General features: G+C 39.4%; 1 protein-coding gene across 1 annotated transcript in view; it reads right to left on the minus strand.

Moving 5' to 3' along the window:
* Nucleotides 1–20,309, minus strand: part of nxn (nucleoredoxin) — a 91,393-nt gene that overhangs the window by 9,780 nt on the left and 61,304 nt on the right. Inside the window, exons 2-7 of the mRNA XM_041812723.1 lie at nucleotides 14,068–14,185; nucleotides 8,063–8,196; nucleotides 5,123–5,223; nucleotides 3,654–3,760; nucleotides 1,567–1,746; nucleotides 950–1,074 (exon numbers count right to left, since the gene is read on the minus strand). Coding sequence (XP_041668657.1) covers nucleotides 950–1,074; nucleotides 1,567–1,746; nucleotides 3,654–3,760; nucleotides 5,123–5,223; nucleotides 8,063–8,196; nucleotides 14,068–14,185 — 765 coding nt within the window. The remainder of the gene's footprint in view (nucleotides 1–949; nucleotides 1,075–1,566; nucleotides 1,747–3,653; nucleotides 3,761–5,122; nucleotides 5,224–8,062; nucleotides 8,197–14,067; nucleotides 14,186–20,309) is intronic.

Here is a 20,309-nt window from a genome sequence, read left to right on the forward strand (position 1 = left end):
CCGGATGACAAGCTCTTTGAAGAGTCCTGGTTGTGCCAAACTTATTTCATTTAAGAATGATTGAGGCCACTGTGTTCTTGGGAACCTTTGTTGCAGCAGACCCCATGGCTTGGTTTTTGCTCTGATATGCCTTGTCAGCTGTGCAGCCTTCTATAGAGAGGTGTGTGTCTTTCCAAATCATGTCCAATCAATTTAATTTACCACAGGTGGACTCCAGTCAAGGAGCAGAAACATCTCAGCGAAGTTTAAGAAAAATGGGATGAACCTGAGCTAAATTTTAAGTGTTTTTGAAAAGGGTCTGAATACTTATGTCAATGTGCTATTTCTGTTTTTTTCCTTTTAATTTATTTGCAGAAATGCCTAAAATTCTGTTTTCAGTTAGTCATTATGTGGTACTGAGAGTAGATTAATTAGAATATGTTTTTTGTTTTCTGTTGTAGCATCAGGCTACAACATAGAAAATTTTTAAAAAGTAAAGGGGGTCTGAATAATTTCTGAATGCACTTTAAGTTGTTATACAAAGGGATGACAGTCCTATAAGTTGTTGGCATATTGACTGTTTGCCTGATGAAGGTCTATTACCGAAAGGTTGCAAATAAATAGCCATTCACTAGGGCAGTGTGTCTGACTTTTCTGTTGTTGGCTGGATATGTTGCCCTCTGAAGTATGCATCCTACGGAATAGATATGCAAAGCAATTTTCCACATCATTCTGATTTTCAAAAATAATGTAGGATGGTAAATAGTTCCTCGATTCTCAGAACTAGTTAATATAACTATTTGTCTCAAAAACCAAGTATCAGTCTACAACAGGCTATATAACAACAGCACCACAGACACCCATGGGTGGCTTTCTGTGTAAATCAAGAACAAACCCAACTTCAGGTCTGCAGGTTTCTTTGAAACAGCATTTTACTCCGTCTTGAGTGGCCTTGAGTGGCTTATCTCACCTCTCCAGCCACAAAGAAGAGCAGCGGCGTCTCCTCCTCCTTGGCTTTGTACTTGGCTATAAGCTTCTCTGCTATTGGCTGGATCAATTCCTTTGCTGGCTCCAATTCACCTTCCTCCTCTGCATCTGAATGAACCAGGACAGAGATATAGAAAGACTTTGAAAGTATGGACACAAATGCACCTGAGAGAGGAAAAATACACAGATGACTGAAATTTAACGGGGAGAATGAGAGGTGACTTGAGATGAGAGAAGACATGAAAGGAACTTCTCAGGTGGTCTGTGTCTGTTTCTTTCATCCAGGTTGACCTCAAGAGATATTTGAACAGTTCTGACAAATAACACAAGTATCACATCCAGCCTCACATCCTCACAGTCCTCACAAAGCCACCCAGCATTCCTGCCAAACACATTTTCCATGCCTTTAATTCTTTTGCACCTTCTTTATTAGCCTGTCAGTGCACAGATAACTCCCAGAACACGTCCAACAGACCTTTTGCCCTTTTGGCTCCCCAAGAATTTTCCACACAGTCTGACATTCAATATGCTCCACATAAATGTCACTTCAATCACACACAGGCTAAAGCCCAAACGTATGGAGCTGCAGAGTCCACTCACCCACGAACAGAACGAGGCAGGGTCCTTCATGGAGCTGCACGGCATTGGACTCATTGAGCTCCAGTACAGGTCGAGGGTGCCAGGGGAAGAGGCGGCAGTCTGGGTCGTTCAGCACCTCTACGCGGCCCTGTCGCGTGATCATGTGACCTTCTGCATCCAGGAGGATCAGCGTGGGAATACCTGGAGAGAAGATGGGCAGAAAGAGAGACAGATTTTCTAATTAACTTAGGAAATTCTCGCTTCCAGAAAAGGCCCCTTCCAGGCCCCTGAAAAACTCAGCTGTGATTTGTTCATCAATGCATGTGTGTTGGATCAGAATTGTTGGTGCTAGCAGCCTGATTAACAGTTACTTTATTTTGGAGCTTATAAGTATGTCAAACTATTATTTGGTTCTGATGTTCAAATTACTTATTTAATGGCACTTACAGACCCATTTTCATCACTGTTTCTGCCCATTTTTGCCAGTTGTAACACATTTTTGTGGCTTACAACCAAATTGTGCCACTTTTAAACAATTCTCGTTACTTTCTAACCCCTTTTCACCACTTTTTGCCACTTCTTTAGCTCTGTTAACCCATATTTGCAGCTTTTTAATCACTTTTTACAATTTGTCAGCCCATTTTGCCTCCTTTTGCCTTTCTTAGCCCATGTTTGCTACTGTTTTCCAATTTTTGCCTCTTCAAACCCATTTTGCCTCTCTTTAAACACTTTTCTCCACTTTGTTTCTAACCAATTTTTGCCACTTTTAACATTTTTGCCTCTTTTCACAATTATTAAATCAATTTTTCCTCAAAGTTATTTCAGTTCCTTTTACTTTTTTCCCTGGCATCCAGACATTTGTGCACAGCATGGCTTAGCACTGAAGTCTGACATTATTTTTCTAATGGATCAGTTCAATGTGCGCATCCATATTGTCAGCATTATCAAAAATGGTTATTCTATTCTAAGAAAAAGGGATTTCCATTTTGAAAAAGGCAACACTGTTTTACAGCATAAATATATACTTTTTGTTGCTTTAATAAGAGTGGTTTTAATTCAGGTTAAAAATAAAACATGGTTTTCATAGCTTAACTTTATGATGGACCACAATTTTGTTGGTCTCCGTGGGCCCTAGTAGGGCCAGGGCCCAGAAAGCTCTCCCTTTTAACCCCTCTTATGGGTGGCCTTGGCTATGGTAAAAAAAAAAAAAGAAAAAAAAAAGAAATTCTGGGCACCAAATTTTGGTTTTAACTCTCAAAAATTGCAGGAAACCCTGCACACGCTATAAGTTGCACAAATACAACCAAGCCCTTGGTATAGAAACACCGCTTGCAGACGGTGCTCTTTCTGGTAAAAGTAAGGCTGATGTTCTGATGGTTTTTAAGCTTCTGTACATTTCATACCCTTCATCATTAAAATACCAGAAATGTTATTTCTTTAAAGTAAATAAAAGAGAATTGAGGTATCTTGACAACCTCAGTTGCCTTTAAGTCTATATACACTCTCCATACACATATATTCTTTTCATTTAATCCCTCAGTATGTTATTTGTTTGTTTTATTTGTACCCTCTGTCCACATGGCCTTATTGCTGTTGTCATATTCTCACATTACCCTTTTGATTACAATCTACTGCTTTCTTAGCCTTATCAGACAAATGACACCACCCAGGAGCAAATAAGCGAGTCTGTCTATGCATGTGGACTAAAGTCAGACATAAAGATGAGGGGGGCCATCGTGAACTGCACGGCTGTATGAGTGCGGGGCAGTGTTGACTCGTCCTCAGTACATTCCTCACATTCTTTGCAGGAGAGGCAGAGCTCCTGCTAACTTCATCCACAGGCCTCTGCACAAGCACAGAGCAAGGAATTAAGAGACAAGAGCTAGGAGCGGAGGGAGAGCCACGGTACTTCCGTAATGAACAAGACTGTAAAGTTGATAAGCTGCCCACATTCCTCAGGCTGCAGGGCAATCTGCGGTTTTGTTTGCCTGTCCTGCAGAGAGAGCTGTCAGCCTTTCTGAAAGGGTTTCTGTGTGACATAAATAGGCCTGCTAGGTATTTTTTTTTCAACTCTGTTACACAGCATATGATGGGTTGATGTGAAATACCTTGTATTCCATAGAGTCTGTTGAGTCGTGATCGCCGAGCCTCGTCTGAATATGGCACCGCCAACCACGGCATCTCACTGAAGTACTGCTTAAAGGACTCCTCTGACCTGGAGGGGTTGGAAAGCAAAACAACAGAAAGTGATTTATTTTTTCTCACTTAACACTTGCATCAATTTGGCATGAACACTATGCAAAATGCCGTGTACAGTTTAGTTCCAATTTAGGTGTATACATTCAAGAGTAAATCGTCCTACTGCTTGATGCAGGGGTGTAACTTCTGGACACTGACATTTGACTCCATTCTTCCTTTGCAAAACTGCTCAAGCTCTGTCAGGTTGCAAAGAGAATAGGCATGAACAGTCTGCTTCATCAAAAATTCTCTATTGGATTGAGGTCTGGGTTTTGACTCCTGCTCTTTGTCCTGCTGGAAAATATATTCTCTCTGAAGTCGTAGTTGTCTTGCAGACTGAATGGGATTGTCCTCCAGGATTTTCCTAGACTTTGCTGCATTCCTTCCTTTTACCCTCTAAAAGCCTTCCATTGCCATCAGCAGAGAAACATCCCTGCGGCATGATGATGCCACCACCATTCTTACCAGAGGGGATGGTGTGTTTCTGGCAATGTGCAGAGTGTGGTATCCACCAGACATAGTGTTTTGTTTGATGGCCAAAAAGCACAATTTTGGTCTCATCAGACCAAAGACCTTTCTTCCACTTGACCATAGCGTCTCCCACATACCTTTGAGTGAACTCTTGTGGAGATTTAATAGTATTTTTCCTAAACAGTGGCTTTCTCTTTACCACTCTCCCATAAAACTTTGTCTGATGAAGAACCCAGGCAACAGTTGTTGTATGCAGAGTCTCTCCCACATCTCTCTGCTGAAGCTTGTAACTCCTTCAAGTTCTATATTCTAGCATTTCATGATGATGGATTTAACTGAACTCAGAGAAATGTTCAGTGACTAAGATTTTTTTCATATCCATCCTCTGACTTATACTTTCCAGTAACATTTTCTCTGAGTTGTTTGGAGTGTTCTTTTGTCTTCATGGTGTAACGGTAGCCAGGAAAATGGATTAACAGTGACTGGACCTTCCAGACACAGATGTCTTTGTACTACAATTACTTGAGACACATTCACTGCACTCAGGTGATCTCCATTTCACCAACTGCAAGACTACTAATAAAAATATGTTGGACCTCTGTTGACTTAGGTCAGTCACTTTAAAGGGCGTGAATATTTATGCTGGCACTTATTTTACCTTACCTTTTTATTTAATTGATAATATTTTTAAAAACCTGTTTACAATATGATATTAAAGAGGTTTTGCTGTCAAAAAAGCCAAATTATACTGACCACAATTGATTTATAAAAGGGTAAAACATCCAAAGGGGGTGAATACTTTTTTACAGGCAGTATATATGTGTCAATAAATCCAATCTTGTCCATGTTTTCGCAGAGTAATTCTCACCTGTCAGCACTGACAAACACAATCTCAAACTTCTGTCCCGACTCTTTGACGGTTCGATACGACTCCACCAAAACTCGAGTCAGGCTGCGGCATGGCGGGCACTAAAAGAGCAAAAATAGGGGAAAAAAGAAAGGACTACATCAATTATTAAGAGTCACAAAGCTTCCAATTCTTTCGGTATTTCTGAACTCTGCGCCTCTTTTCATCTTGTTTTGTATCCAGCTGTGTTTCAATAAAGCCTGGCCCTCTTTAAACATTAATCCTGCTCTAATACTCGAGAGAGACAATGTGTGTGTGTGTATTTAGAGAGCCAGCACTCTATCTAGGCAGAGGAGGGGTTGATGGTATGGTTGGCATTAGAATGACATCAGAGGGCCATGGCAACATTAAGCAAAGCAAACAAGTCTTAACTTCCAGCCCCTGTCCTTGAATAATCTCTACTTTCCCTCTGTCAGCTCTCCCACCAGAGCAACAGGTAGTAAAAAATGTACATCACTAAATATTACAGCAGACAGGCGAAAAGAACTTACCCAGTCATGATTAAGGAGGGACATTTTGGGATAACTTCCCTAGAATTCTAAAAAAGAGTCATCCAAAAACTTCTCTGTGAGATATTTAAGAAATCAAATAGAGTACCACTGGATTTCATTTGTCTAGATCTCAAAAACAAGCCTCAACATTTACATTTTTTGATATTTTTCAAACCCATGACTGTTTGCTACATAAAGGGAGTATTTTTGCATACTTTTTATCTTCTTATTTCATTAGAACAGGGTATTTTTATAAGTCATGCAAATGTTAATGTGTAAATGTAAATGTAAATGCATCTTTACATTTACTTATAAATGGCTCTATGTAGATCTGCTATGGTTTCATACATGAATTATTTCATGTATAAAAAATCTCATTACTATTATTGAACATGCAGTTAAGTAAATGATCAACTGGTAACATATTGATTTAATGCAGACAGCAGTCAATTACCACCCACGCTGATTACAGAGAGTCTGAGACTTGTATTGATCCATTCATGATTAACACAAAGGTATGATGGGACAAAGAGTGAAACCCTGATCAAAATGCTGCTCATTTATTGACTTTTTCTTCCCTTTATGTGGACTGGTTTTATTAGGACTACTGTAGACAGCAGAGTGGTCTGATCTGATCTAATTTAGACAGGACATTAGTTCAAATCAATTTGACAAACTTTTTTATAAGAATAAAAAGGAAAATGAATTAGATAATCCTAAAAATAACATAGGCCCAAGCTAAAATAGAACATTTCCTCTGAATGACCACTGGCACACCAGAAGAAGGGAATGCAGTGATTCTGCTCTCTGTCTGTAATCTTTAATTTGTAAGTTTTTTTTAGCCTAAGCTAATTCCGGTTCAAGGTGTCAAATAGCAATGTTTATGTAAAATATTGTACATGGTCCCTTTAAAAATAAATACATTAAAATAAACAAAAAACAAGTAAAATAAAGTCATTTCGGACATTTTATGAGTATTATTAGATACTAAAACACTTACAACACCAAAATTGAAAAAATAAACATGCTGTGACAAAAGGTCCTTTAAGTTCGCTTTATTTGAGCCCTTATTCAAAGCTGTTCCCGCTTGCAGAGACACAGAGGGCCACATCACAGGCTCTGTGTATTTATTTCTCTCCATTAAGAGCAATACAGGCTGTCTCTAGTGTAATGATATGCAGCGTTTGACAAAGTATGATGCCAGGACAGAACAGCCTGATTGGTTATCACAATGTATTGTGGGAAACAAAAAGTCAATATGTCAGATAGCATTAGTCACAAACAGCAGAAATGATCAAAAATAGATTAAAACATGGATAAAAAGACATTCAATACTGGAGTTACTGCAGTAGATTTAATCATTAAATGCCCTGGAAAGTCACCCAAGTTCCAGGCTCACGATTAAAGTTACCACTAGGGCTATGAAGGCATGGATAGTGTCACTAGAATGGCAAAACAAAATTCTCTAAAGGGACAATCAAGTCAGTATTGTATCACATTGCATTTGCATTGCATAACTTTGCATTATAAACTAAAGCAACATAAAATTGGCACAGTGTTTTTATTTCATCCTCTTAAAGTTTTACTGCATTAACAGTCTAAGAGAAAAGCATCTCTCACACTGAAGGCCAAAAGGCAAATTTTCAGTGAAATTTAGGTCATGATTCTCTGCGGCAGGCCATTTCAGGTGCATTGAACAGTACAGGGAAATATGTATACTTAACATCGGTGTGAAAGAATACCATGGCCAGGTGTTGGCATTTCACATTAGTAAAATTACTTTAATGGCAGCTGGAGTGACACAAGCAACCACCAGAAATTTGGTGCAGAAACACCACAAATAAATGTGTGTAATGGCTTTTGTGCCTTGTCCTTTCTAATTTATCATGAGTCTGGGGTGAGAGCCAGCCTCAAGGCGTCACGGTTCTGCAGAGCCGGTCTCTGAGGCTGCGGCTCTGGCAGCTGCCGAGCTGACTGGCTGTGGTTTGTGCCTGTGCTCCATCTCATCAGGAAAGAGCTCACTGATGATAAAAGAAAAACGCCCTTCCACGCATCACTGAGCCGAGTCACAACCTTTACTGGATAACGGCAGAGGGAGACAATAGTGATGATGTCAGAGGGGCGTGGTGACTGACTGGGGCTGTAACAAAGGTCTAAAGGTGGTGAAAAGACTGACAGGGAGAGTTAACTGCTGCTAATGTAAACACACAGTCACAATGAAGTCACCTCCCCCCTCCTGCTTCATTCTCTTATCTGTCTCCGCTAACCGCTTCGTATCCTCCTGCCCTGCTCTGCTGCTTTCTTCTCAGCCCTGTTTCAGTGTTTTCACAAAATCAGGAGGCCAGTGGAGTAAAAGAAGAAAACATCCAGGTCATCTTTGTCTCTCTTTTTTCCTGCTATGAATACTCACCCAGTGTGCAGAGAAGTACACTCCCACGTAGTGTCCCTCCAGAGAGCTGCTGTCTGTCGTCTGCCTGTTGTTCCTGAGCAGAGGCCCCGCCACCACTTCAGCAAATGGCTTTGGACCCCAGGGGAACTCCAGGCCTGGGAGGACGGGAAGGGATGCAAGAAAAGGGAACAGGAAACAAAAATCAGGGGAAAACACCTGAGAAAATAATAATCCCTTTCTACCACATTCATGATTTAAAGCCCACGTGATGAATTTTGAATTTGCATTGATCTTGGCGCCCCCTGTGGACAAAGCCATACATCAGTTTTACTTGCTGATATCTGTTTAAGGAACGAGCAGTGTTTTCTGATAGGAAAATTAGTTTTAATATGTAAAAAAACTCAAATGGCGCAAATGTGACTGAGTTCAGCTCAAGCATGAGGACAAGATTTACCTCCAAAGAGGATCTGAGAATGGCGATTCTAGCCCTACTAAGTCTACACATTTCACACTGTTTTTCTGCAGCCATGGTGATACTGTATTAGAGAGATGCTAATACAAGACCCATGTATACAATACAATACAATACAATACAATAACTTTATTTATCCCCGAAGGGAAATTCATTTGTCTGGAGTCTCATCTGTTAATGGTAGGTGTTTATGGTACGTCTATGGTATATGTGGATTAAGTAGGACTGTTGATCAGTTCAGATCCAAATCTAGACATTGTAGCACAAAGCATTTAAATTCTACATTTTGTGTCAAAAATGTGTGACTGCCCTCTACAGGTTGACACCATCTACTGCAACCAAATAAAAACAAACAAAAAAAAAATATCATGGCCCTTGGATATCATAAGTAGCTAGTCAGTACTCTATACTCTGAATTATCTACTTTTTACTTTTACTCGAGTGAATTTATAGACCAGTACTTCTATTTCTGATTAAGTACATTTTTAACCAAAGTAGTCTGTCACTCCAAATACCAGACATAGGTGTTATTAAAGTTAAAAAATAGGGTAAAATCTCGTCTTGTTCTTGTGAGCCCCAAATCTCATCTTGACACATCCCTAGTGTTCAATTAGGGTTTCTATATTTTGGACTTTTTTTTGCTACAATTTTTGCTTTAGTTTTTTCAAGCCCTTATTTCTGACACACTAGAAAGAGCTCCGCTGCCCACTCTGGATGCTGACCCCCCACTTGAGAACCACTGTTCTACACAACCATATGTAACCATTTCACACTAAGGTAGTTCCCAGCTAATGTTTAAAATCTAAAAAGTATCATGGGTACTGAATGATGTTGTGGCAGATTAGGGACAGCAGGATGGAGGGAGTGAGCATGTCTTATCCCCCTCCCTCCCAAACTATTTCATGATGCTCTGCAGGCATACATTCCAGGATAGTTGCATCTCAGCTGAATCTCTGGGGTTTAGTTCCTCTTTAAATAAAGTGTACACGTAGAGTTTCCTGTGAAAAAACTCATTCTTCTTACTTCAATTACATTGAAGTGAGTGTTCATTTACTGGGAATCTTTGCCATTTCTACAGTAACTCATATGACACCTACCTACCAAGCTCCCCAGCAGTGGTTTTAAGCATTAAAAATGATAAGAAATCATAACTGTCGGCTGCTTTTGGAGGTTATATCGAAGCTTTTCGAAGCCTTTTTCATCATCTGACAAAGACTCCTCAAAGGAGCTTATAGATGTCTGTAGATTAGGTGTCCTGTGGAATGTCTCAATGATTTATCGATTAACTATTGTACCTATGACCTCTGTCTGTACCATGGCATCCTTCTCATGTTTGTATTGCTTTCAGGATTCTTATGATACAAAGTAGCTTCAAAATATGGTTTTAATGATGACTGAATGAAACCGACGCCTCAAAAGCAGATGGAATTTGGCAGAAATCCTTCCTTCTTGCTCTCTTTCACACTTTCTATTTCCTTTTCAAGGTGTCTTCATTGTTAATGTCAAACTCTAGAGATGCATTTAATTCAACTGAGTTGTAAAGGAGGTAGAAATAAATTAAACCTTATACCTCATTCATAATGGCCTCTTTATTCCAACGTGGTTGTCTAGGGCGTCATTAGGCAGGAATGACACGTCTGTACTGCGCTGCTGCGTCCTTTTTATTGTTGTCCTGATTGTAAAAGTGCTCTCAATCTTTATGCTGCAGGCAAGTCTAACACCACTCAAGTCCAGCCTTTCATGAGGAGTGAAAAGCACAGGGGTCCTGAATTGTGCATCCGCCCCTCTCTGTCACAATGTTCTGCAAACCTTTAAGTGTGCTTTTCATCACCCAACTAGAGCTCGAATTGATTTGTCATGTAAAGAGCCTCTCCCAGTATGCGTCTCAAAGAGTACCATAGGGAGAATTTATCAAAATGTGCAATGAAGCACATTTACAGGCCTGTTTTCCCTAAAAGTGGCAAAAAAAACCTCACAGAAAATGTGGACAGAATCAGATGTCTGAGCTCATATTTGCCTGTGAGATCAGAGGTTAATCGGTTCTGTAGCCACATGAAGTTTGGAAGAACAGTTAATGAATCATGGATAATACTGCAGGCTTGGATCAGCTTCATTAACCAGGCAGCAAAATCTGTCACAATCGTGCAAAATCCATTCTGCCTCACTGCTACACTGCCACTGTCCGGCTTTTCTCCCTCCTGATATGACTAATGGTTTTTTCCACACTAGTCTAAAAGGGTCTGAAGAGGCAAAATGCTGAAATCTTCTACAGAGGACGTCCTCTGTAGAGGTAAGGAATGCATGCCGGCTTTTTTAATCCTCTCTTTCCACTTCAAAGTGCAGAAATGATAGGGTTTGCACTTGAGTGAGAGAGACATAAACACGCTATAATATTCATGCAGCACTATAATTATGAAAGCATCAACACAAATGATGTGGGAAGAAAATCAATGCAAAATGTTAGCAGTAATGTGTCTACTAAGAAGACTCTGACCGGGCATGTTGTAAACATTATTACTGAGAGTGTTGTGTCTACAGGTGTGACCTTCATCTCTGTAACATTACAGTTTATCTCACCTACTACAGTTATGTGCATAAGCTTTGCTCTTTAAAATAAAGCTGTCAAATTACTTACTTTTACCAACAATCATATTAATCTAACACTAGTGTCTTTGCAGCCATAAGTTTCTGTGCTCAATATACTTTACACCAGTGGTTCTCAACTGGTGTGGCAAGGCAAACTGGTGTGGCTTGAGGCAAGTCTTGGTGTGCCTTTGGAATTTTTACAACCCTACATTAAAACTTCAGCTATGCAACAACATAACAAGCTTTAAAGAGGCTATTTTGTATGAAAATGGATAAAGTGTGCCTTGAGACTTTGGCTGCCTTGGGCAAAAAAAGGTTTAAAACCTCTGCTTTACACAAACAAAATGCAGCAATTTGCAACATCAAAATACTTGATGAGTACTTGCACTAAGTGTGTAATCTAAACATCACTTATGGTTCTACCAAACAGATGAAAATGGTGGCAGGTCAAATACAAAATAAAAAAGATCTGAGACAACAGTGAAACTTCACAGATTTGCTCCAGTGGCCTTGAGTTGCTGCACCCAGAAGCACCTAACTACTCGAAAAATGCATCCTTCTGAAGGGCACCGTTTGTATCAGACGTCACCATGTCTGTCTTGTGCATGTTACCTACTGGATGCCGGTGCTAAATAAATGCTTTTGTCCACAAATTCCTCACAGTAATCTTTGGAGTGTACATTTTTTACATGAAGTGGTTTGAAAGTATAAAGGGCTTGAATTAGAAACGTACATTTCATGAAGTGAACTCCTCTGCCTCCCAGCTCCCCAAACACATCTAAGGCCATGTGGCATTTGTAACAGAAGCTCAGGGTGGGCTAACGTTAATGCTAGCTAGCACCAGTGTTATGCAGTGTGTGTCAGATTGCATTCTTCTGTTAGTATGGTAGACTTTAATGCAGTACAGAGCACTTGATTACCATTTTTGCACTAAGAAGTGACAATGGTTTAACTGCCTTTGTTTTCTTCTTCTACTTTTTAACAATAAGATAAAAACAAGAGTTACGCAATTATAATCAAAACTTGACGGCTCTTTTCACTCAATATAAAGGTCATGTAACTTGTATTTGATGGTAGCATTATTTGCTCAAGGAAAACAAGCTTATTTTACCTTTTCTTGATTGAAATCTGCTGCTGTCGCTAATAGCACATAAGCTAGCTAGCAAATGCTAACATTGGCTAGCGAACTAGCACGAGTGAGATATCCACTACGTCATCAATATGGCGTTCTTTGAGGACCGTTATTTCACAATCAATTTTGGACAGTTTTAAGTGTGCCAGTAGGCCTGCTTTATTTGGGTATGCTTCTCAGTGTAGATGTTTAGCACATTTATGAGCCCAAAATGTTCAGTATTTAGTGCAGAAGTATACAATTTTGGGACCCACTGATGGTTGAAAGCATGGCTTTATTTAGTCGTGACTTCAACAAAATGACATGTTGAAAACAGAAAGAGTGCTGCGTCTTTGTGTAGTGTGCTAAGCATATTTTGATTTTTTAAGAAAAGATAAACCCAGAGAAACAGCTGTCAATATGCTTTAAGATCACTGCCTATTGAGAAACAGCTCTATCAGACCAGTCTGAAATTTCTGTGAGCACCCTCAGGTAACTCAGCTGTTTTACACAGTCTCTGACACTTGTGTTAAGTATGCTAACTGTATCATACTGTATTATACAACTGTATTACTTTAAGGTACTTTTACTGCTCTGAAATACATATAAAAGCTAGAGCATTTTCACATTTCACATGTTAATCCATTTCCTCCATTTGGTCTGCTTTCACATTAATCAGTGCCTGAACACACTAGCATACGTACATAGTCTGATACAGTAAGTGTAGGTGGTGGCATGGACGTAGTTCGTTTGCAGATCTGCCAAGAAGACGACAGAAGAGGCAACCATGGCAACCACTTTTCCTGACATTTTGTTAATCACTGATCTATGCAAATTACTAGGTGGTATCTGGTCTCTAATGAACCATTCCTAAATTTTTCCACAGTGCACCTTTGAGAAAGGCTTTCTTTTACTGAGTCTACAATACGCACATTAAGAGTTGATCACAGAGATGCTGTAAGTGTTTGTGGTTGTTCACACACTTCCCTGGTAAACTGACAAACATTAGGATGGAAGATCAAATGAAGATTTGTATCTTTTTCCTCTCCGACTTTGCAAAATAGCAAACATGCACTCTCTTTCTTCTCTCTGACTCAAAAGTCTTTGCATATTTTCTGTCCTTGGTAGACAGTCAAATGGACTGTAAGTTGATTAAATTTAGCCTTAATGGTCAGCAGATTGAGGGCCTGTGCCATGACTCAGTCTCTTATGTACACAATTTAACTCAATGGAAAACATGCCACAGTGCTTGGGCTAATCACAGCAGTCAATCAAAAGATACTGCACATTTTTCTTGTAACTTTCATATATGGTTGCACTTTAAGTTTTACCAAAATCAACCTTTTTTTAAGTTATTTGATGAATTTTAAAATCTTTCTTGTAAGAAAGAGAGAGCTTAGCTCTGCTAGCTCTTTAATATCAGCTGTCTATGGTGGACCTAGGAGGAATATCAGTTTAAACACACTGGGATTTGATGGTGACTTAATGTAGAGTCTAAGCCAGAGAAAGTGCATTTTAATTTTTTACTACGCTAATTTTCCAGGAGCAGCAGCTCTCTGAGAATACAGGATGCTCCCCACCAAGATGTCAGGATCCCACCAGTGCTCCAGCTTAAGTGTGCTATAAACCAATTTCTGTTGCTCTGTCCTTTGGGCCCTCAAACGTCTTCCTATTACCACATTAAAGAGTGGTATTTTTATGGTTGATTGGTTTGTGGTTGGAGGTTGAGGTTAACCATTTAGTAAAGGAGATGAAGGTCAGAGCTTGAGGTCAGAGATTGAAAATAAATCAATGCAACTGCTTTCACAGATGAAGAATGAGTCCTTGGGTCTCTGTGTATGTGGCTGCAGACCTCACCTTTAGGGTCATCTCTGACCACCAGGAGACCGTTCCGACACACCACCTTCCCCGTCGCTGCGTCCACAAACACCAGAGATGGGATGCTGGTTACCTTGTACTTGTTCCACAGCTTCATCTGAAGAGGAAGAAAGAGAGTAAAATATGAAAGGTTGGAGAAAAAAAATAGGCAAAATACTAGATTTATTTGGTTTTCAGTGCTGGAAAAACTGGTTTAATGTAGTCTAAAATTACACATTTGGGGGAGCTACTGTATGTTCACATGAAAAACTACAGTGTAAAAGAAACACATGTCAAAAGAGCACTATATATGTTTTAGAGGACAAACAATCTCTGTAGTTTAAAGAGACACATGAGGCTAGAAGGCAGCATAAAAAGCTCAGGAGTGCTGTCAGCCCTGAGGTGAATTAGCAGAGGGTGAGAAGCATGCTGCTGCACTTTAAAGAGACTGAACTGGAGCAAACCCGTGCTGTCCCTGCTGTGCTATGAATACGATTAGAAGGAAAGTCTGTTGCTAAAAAAAGAAAGAAGAAGAAATTTCACAGTCTTTGAGAAGTGTGTGAACTATTGGAGAGAGAGCTCATACTGCCATAGGCATTTTAAGCAGCCCCTGATCTCAAATTTTATAGAAATACCTCCAATAATAAAGACACAGTATCGATACCATCTAATAGTAAAATAAAAGCTGGAAATTTGCATGAAGCAACGCTATTTTTAGAGTTCAGCCATCAGTGTAGCATCAAAGAGCAGATCAAGCATTTCACATATCTGAGGCTCACTTTCCATATCAGAGGGAAGAGCATGCGCTGTGAATAGAAAATAGCCATTTCTTGTAAAGAGCAGCAATTGCCACTGTGCTGTGTTGCTGCTTCAGCAAGTACTGGAGAAAAAGAAGAAGAAGGAGACCCCCCTCTCATGGAAACCCACAGCAGCTCAGAGAATTTAGGTCAGAGAATAAAAGTGGCCCTTTATTCAACTTGTATGTTGAGTAAAATGCTTTAAATGACTGTGCATGGATGCATTTTAAAATGAGATACAGAAAAAAATAACCCAAGGAGAAAGTAAAGTAACAAACGTGTTAAAAACTGCTCCATTCAGTCAATTAGCTGCTGAAGCCAGCCAAACTCTTAAGCACCCATGTAAGACATTACATGTGTAACGTCTGGCTCGCTAATGAGTTGTGTGCCAAATAAAGTCAGCAATGCTACACTTGAAGCTCCCTGGAGTACTCGCTTTTAGGGATGGAGCAGTGCCTTGCAGTACAATTGATCCAACTATGGATAATTTAAATCAATATTACAAAAAATTATTGCAATCATTTAGTTTTTTAATCAGCAAATGGCACTGAATGCTTTTGGCTTCTCTTGTTTTACACAGTTGAACAAAAATTTAAACTAGTCAACAAACAATTATACAGACAAAAAAAAAAAAAAAAACCAGAATGACATTTTTATTTTTTTGTGAAATAATTGAAACAATAGATTAGAATTACTTAATAAATTCTCATGCATTTTAAAAAATGATCAAAAAATATTAGATACAAACATAATTCATTTATATCATAAGTTTAGTGAGTAACTACATCCCTATTTGCTTTTGTTGAAAAAAAAAAAAAAAAAAAAAAAAAAAAAAAAGGAATAGACCCAGATGCCAATTGCAATCCTGGTCCTTTTTAATTGGCTTGCAGCAAATTCAAAAATTAGGTGAAATATGGCCTGCATTAGAGCATGAAGCTTTTGTTTGTCTGTACTGTACTTAGTTTTAAAACTAGGCCGTGCTGCTGTGTTAGCGCTGTAAACAAATATTTGACAAGAAAACTATTTGGAGTTTTTTCATGACTGAACTGGATATAAATGTTAATCGTAAACATGTTCATAACAAAAACAATGCCATCTTGATTCATGACGCCTTGAGTACAGACAAAAGGATTATCCCAGCAAGAAGCATGCTCATGCTGTCTGCACGAATGAAGCTTAGCCTAAGTTCAAGCAGGAAGACTGTTTAAAGCCACTGCAACCCTCCTCCACCCCATCTACCTCCTTTACATCTCATTGGTGTCCAGGTTTAGCTCCTTCCTACATCCCTTCATCTCCACCTCAAAGCGATCTCATCAGTGTCTGGGTCAAGCTCCTTGGAAATCTGCTCCTCAGAAGTATCTTACTCATCTTTTCCTTCTTCTTCTATCTTGACCACCAGTTTCTAGACTCCAGGGGGATATCCTATCCTGCTGTCAGCCTCACTATCCCTTCAAGTTCAAAAAGACATCAGGATGGAGGCTACCCTCCAAAGACATCCACTTTTCTTAGGTACATGTAGAGGGGGCTCCAAGGAAAAATGCTTGGGAAACACTGCACTGGTGGACGACTCTCTCTCGTGCATGGATGGTGAAGAAAATATAGCTGACAAATATACTTGGGTGGCTGTGCATACAGTATACCTGGGTTTCCCACAATATAAGAAAAAGATGCGACACAATAGTCACAGTGTATCTATTTGATATTGTTATAGTGATATGAAGGTTAATAAATTAACTAATACTGAAAGAAATCTGGTTTGTCTTTAGTTATAGCTTGATAACTCAAAATAAATCAAACATTTTAATTTACACTGATAACTGCATGAAAATGGTGTTAGCATTTAAAATGCACACATATTGAGTGAGAGGACTTTGTTTATTTACATTGAAAAAATTATTTAATGAGATGAACTCAGTCTTTTACAATGTGTTTATTACCTATTTATTACTCATATTGCCATAAGTATACAATTCATTGTCCAGCCCTGAAGCTTTGAAGTATGAAGGGCCTTTAACTACAGTATATGGATTCGACAGAGCCCATGACTTCACAAAAAGGATCTGAGCCCAAACACAGATATTCTGGCGGAAAAAAAGAGAGAAAAGATTCTCATGAGTGTGTTTAACTCGACTTATGTGTCTCCTTTTCACACACATGTTTTTGTCTTGAACTCTCCAGAGACTGACCACAGGCCCTCTTTGACACCAGAGGTCAGACGGCCTGACCCACCACCAAGACGACCTGGAGCCTCCCGACAATGTTGGTCTGGCTGTCGTCTAAAATCAAAGTTCAGTGTCTGCCACAGTCAACAACTTCACCACATGCTCCCTGCTGCTCTGGAGACTCAGTCTGAGCTCACAAACTGATGAGGTTAAGGGCCTTAACGTGACCATCTATAAATCTTTGTGACTGCAGCCTTTTTAATCAGCTGCCTGCTCATGATGTGAGACTGAGAGCTGGAACTAAATACTGAGAGTGTAAGAGTAAGAGAGTAACAGTCTGGCTGCAGACTGTTCATTTCTGACGGCCACTCTCACATCTTTTCATCTGATACACTGTATGTCTCAGAGAGGAAATACACCCTAAAACTTGTGAAATAAAAATCAGACTGAACTTCTGTTTAGGGTCAGGGTAAGGGTTAAAATAAAGTTAGGATACCAAAAGTTAAAAGTTAAAAACCCGAGCTGCAAAACCTGATAACAAAACATTTAATAAAGCCAAGTAAACAGTCCGTTTACAGGAAAAAAGCTCGATCTACAAAACATTCTAACACAGCCAGCATAGCTTATAATACCAGAGTAATAAAAATATGTTATCTATGCAGATGTAGATAATGGAGGCATGTAGCTAATGGAACTTTGTAGCTAATAATAAGCTCACAAAGCAGCTACGTAATCCACATATCTACGTTATTGTCGTATTTGAGTAAGCTTAAGCTATGCTTGCTAAAGCTCATGTTGCTACAGCTCACGTTGCTACAGCTAACATAGCTATAGTTAACACAGCTATGTAGCTAACAGCTAAAGCTAAAATCACACAACAGCTATGTAAGCTACATAGATACATTATCTACGTAGTTACGTTAGTATTAGAAACATCAACTAAAACTTATGTTGCTAAAGCTTATTTAGCTCCATTGGCTTATGTAGAAACATAAATATATCTAATAGATTAAAACTCTGACCTTTATCTTTAATTTATAATTTTTTAAAATCATTTTTAACATACCAGTCTTATTTCTAGTCAGAGATACCTTTTAAAGAGGACATATTGTGCAAAAATCACTTTTTCAGGTTATTCTATCAAAAATATGTGCCCCTGGCCTGTCCACAGTCCCCCCAAGAATCAGAAAAATCCATTCCCGCCCCCCCGCTCTTTCTCCACCTTTCAGAAAATGTGGCTGAAACAGGTTGTTTTCAGATTTTCCTCTAATGATGTCATGTGGGGAGTTAGCACCGCCCCCAGGTTTAGTTGGCCCTCCCACTTGGAAGAAAGTTCTTCCCTCCTCTCCTGATCTTCCTCTCAGCTGCCAGCTGAGATGCTGGATAGCTCAGTGGGTTACCCTGCTGACTTGGGTTTGGGAGATTGATGGTTCAAATCCCAGTCAGGTCTTTAACATTGAATAAAAGCATCTGTAAACGTAACATCAGGAATGCCACATCCATTTCCGAAGAGGGGTGTGGTCATGGGTGGAGTCAGACAGCTCATTAACATTTAAAGCCACAGACACAGAAACAGCTCATCCTGAGAAGGGCTGAAACAGAGGGGTCTTCAGACATGCAAAAATCCTATACGAGAAAGTTTTTTTCAGCAACAAAATCCACAGGCATGTTTTGGGGACCTCTGAGACCAATAGAAAATTGTCTTAAGCAGGTAAAATATGTTCCCTTTAACACTTATTTTAGGCCTCATTCACTTGACAAATCTAAATAAACATCAAATTTTCAGAAATCACTTGAAGGAGACAACCTACTCCATGTTTAAAATATAACATCCATTACAATACAAATGTTTAATAAAAATCCCCTAAAAATACCTTTGGCTAACGGATGTAACAAGAAGAAATTTTAGAAGTAGAGGAAGATGGCTTTGTACAAATTCAAAGGCTTTTGAAGGCACGTCTTTCTCATGCTGTAGCATCAAGAAAACAGCTGAGAGATTTATGCATCAACCTCATAGGAAAACTAATTCCTCCTCTTTGTCTCTGCACTAATTTACAGCATCCTTGAACAATGTTTGTGCAGTGATTTGGCTGAGGATCAGAGCATCCCTGTGTGTTAAATCCTTTGAGGGTTTAGATCTGCCTTTAGCAGGAAAGGACTGTTATGATTTCATAAGGATGATTGACCTTGTAACTACAAAAGCAACATGTTGTGGAGTCTGTCCTAAACAAGCCTACATCATGTGGATCTCAGCACTTTGAAAAACTACATTCCTTTGGTATGGGGGGGGGGCTGTTTTCATTGTCATCTTTTACAGTAAAACCTTGATTGAAGAACACTGAAGACAAAAGTTCTCACAACAGCAGCAGCAGCTACTCTTCCTCTTCTGTCTTCCTCATGAATAGAAAACATAAGGAGCGATCCATTTCCTCCAATCACTGTGTTGCTGTCGACACCCCCAGGCTGTCTTTTACATCTGAGACAATAAATGCAGAACGTGACATGATACGATGTACTAAAAAACACATAAATCTGAGTGCTGAATCCACTCTCATTCCTTGACTTAACAATTTGCCAATGTGAGAAGTAGTGTTAAAGATATTTTAGTCATCTTGTCAGGATTTATTAGTCTGTAACATGACTCGTTTGGTTCAAAGAGTTTCTGATATGCTGCTGTGTGGAGAAAGGAAGATTTATGGTTTGATGGGAAATACTTACTGGCTTACTTGCCTAGAGTTAGATGAGAAGGTTGATATCACTCACTAGTAAGCCAGCAGGCATTTAGATAAGCTCACAGAGAAAAAAAGGCATTATTAAAAATGGCAAGTAGTAAGCTTAAGAAATGCTCAAAGGCAGACTTTTCTAACTATGCTTGATTCACTTCTGACTTCTCAGAGAAGCCCAGTGAGCCGGCTCAAATTTGGGTATCAAAAGGTGAATTCAGTTTGAAATCCCTCATTCTTGTTCAAAATGGTAAAACGTGGAGAGCTCACTGAAAATGAAAGAGTCCGCATCAAAGCACCTCATGATGCTGGATAGTCTTTGAGACAAATATGACAGGTGGTCTAATAAATTTGTTAAGCACTGTATGTACAAAACAATAATTTTCCTATATGTTAAAGGGGCTCAGTTAGCCTCTTAGCTCAGTACAAGACTTCCTTAGACTCTTGTCCCTCTTTATGTGGCTAGACAACGCAAGATGCTAGGAGGCCTGCAGGACTGCGCATTTGTGACATTGATCGCCTCCATGCCAGGTAAATCTGTTAAACTGTGGTAAAAATCA

The sequence above is a fragment of the Cheilinus undulatus genome, linkage group 2, assembly GCF_018320785.1.
Source record: "Cheilinus undulatus linkage group 2, ASM1832078v1, whole genome shotgun sequence".
Taxonomy (NCBI): Eukaryota; Metazoa; Chordata; class Actinopteri; order Labriformes; family Labridae; genus Cheilinus; species Cheilinus undulatus.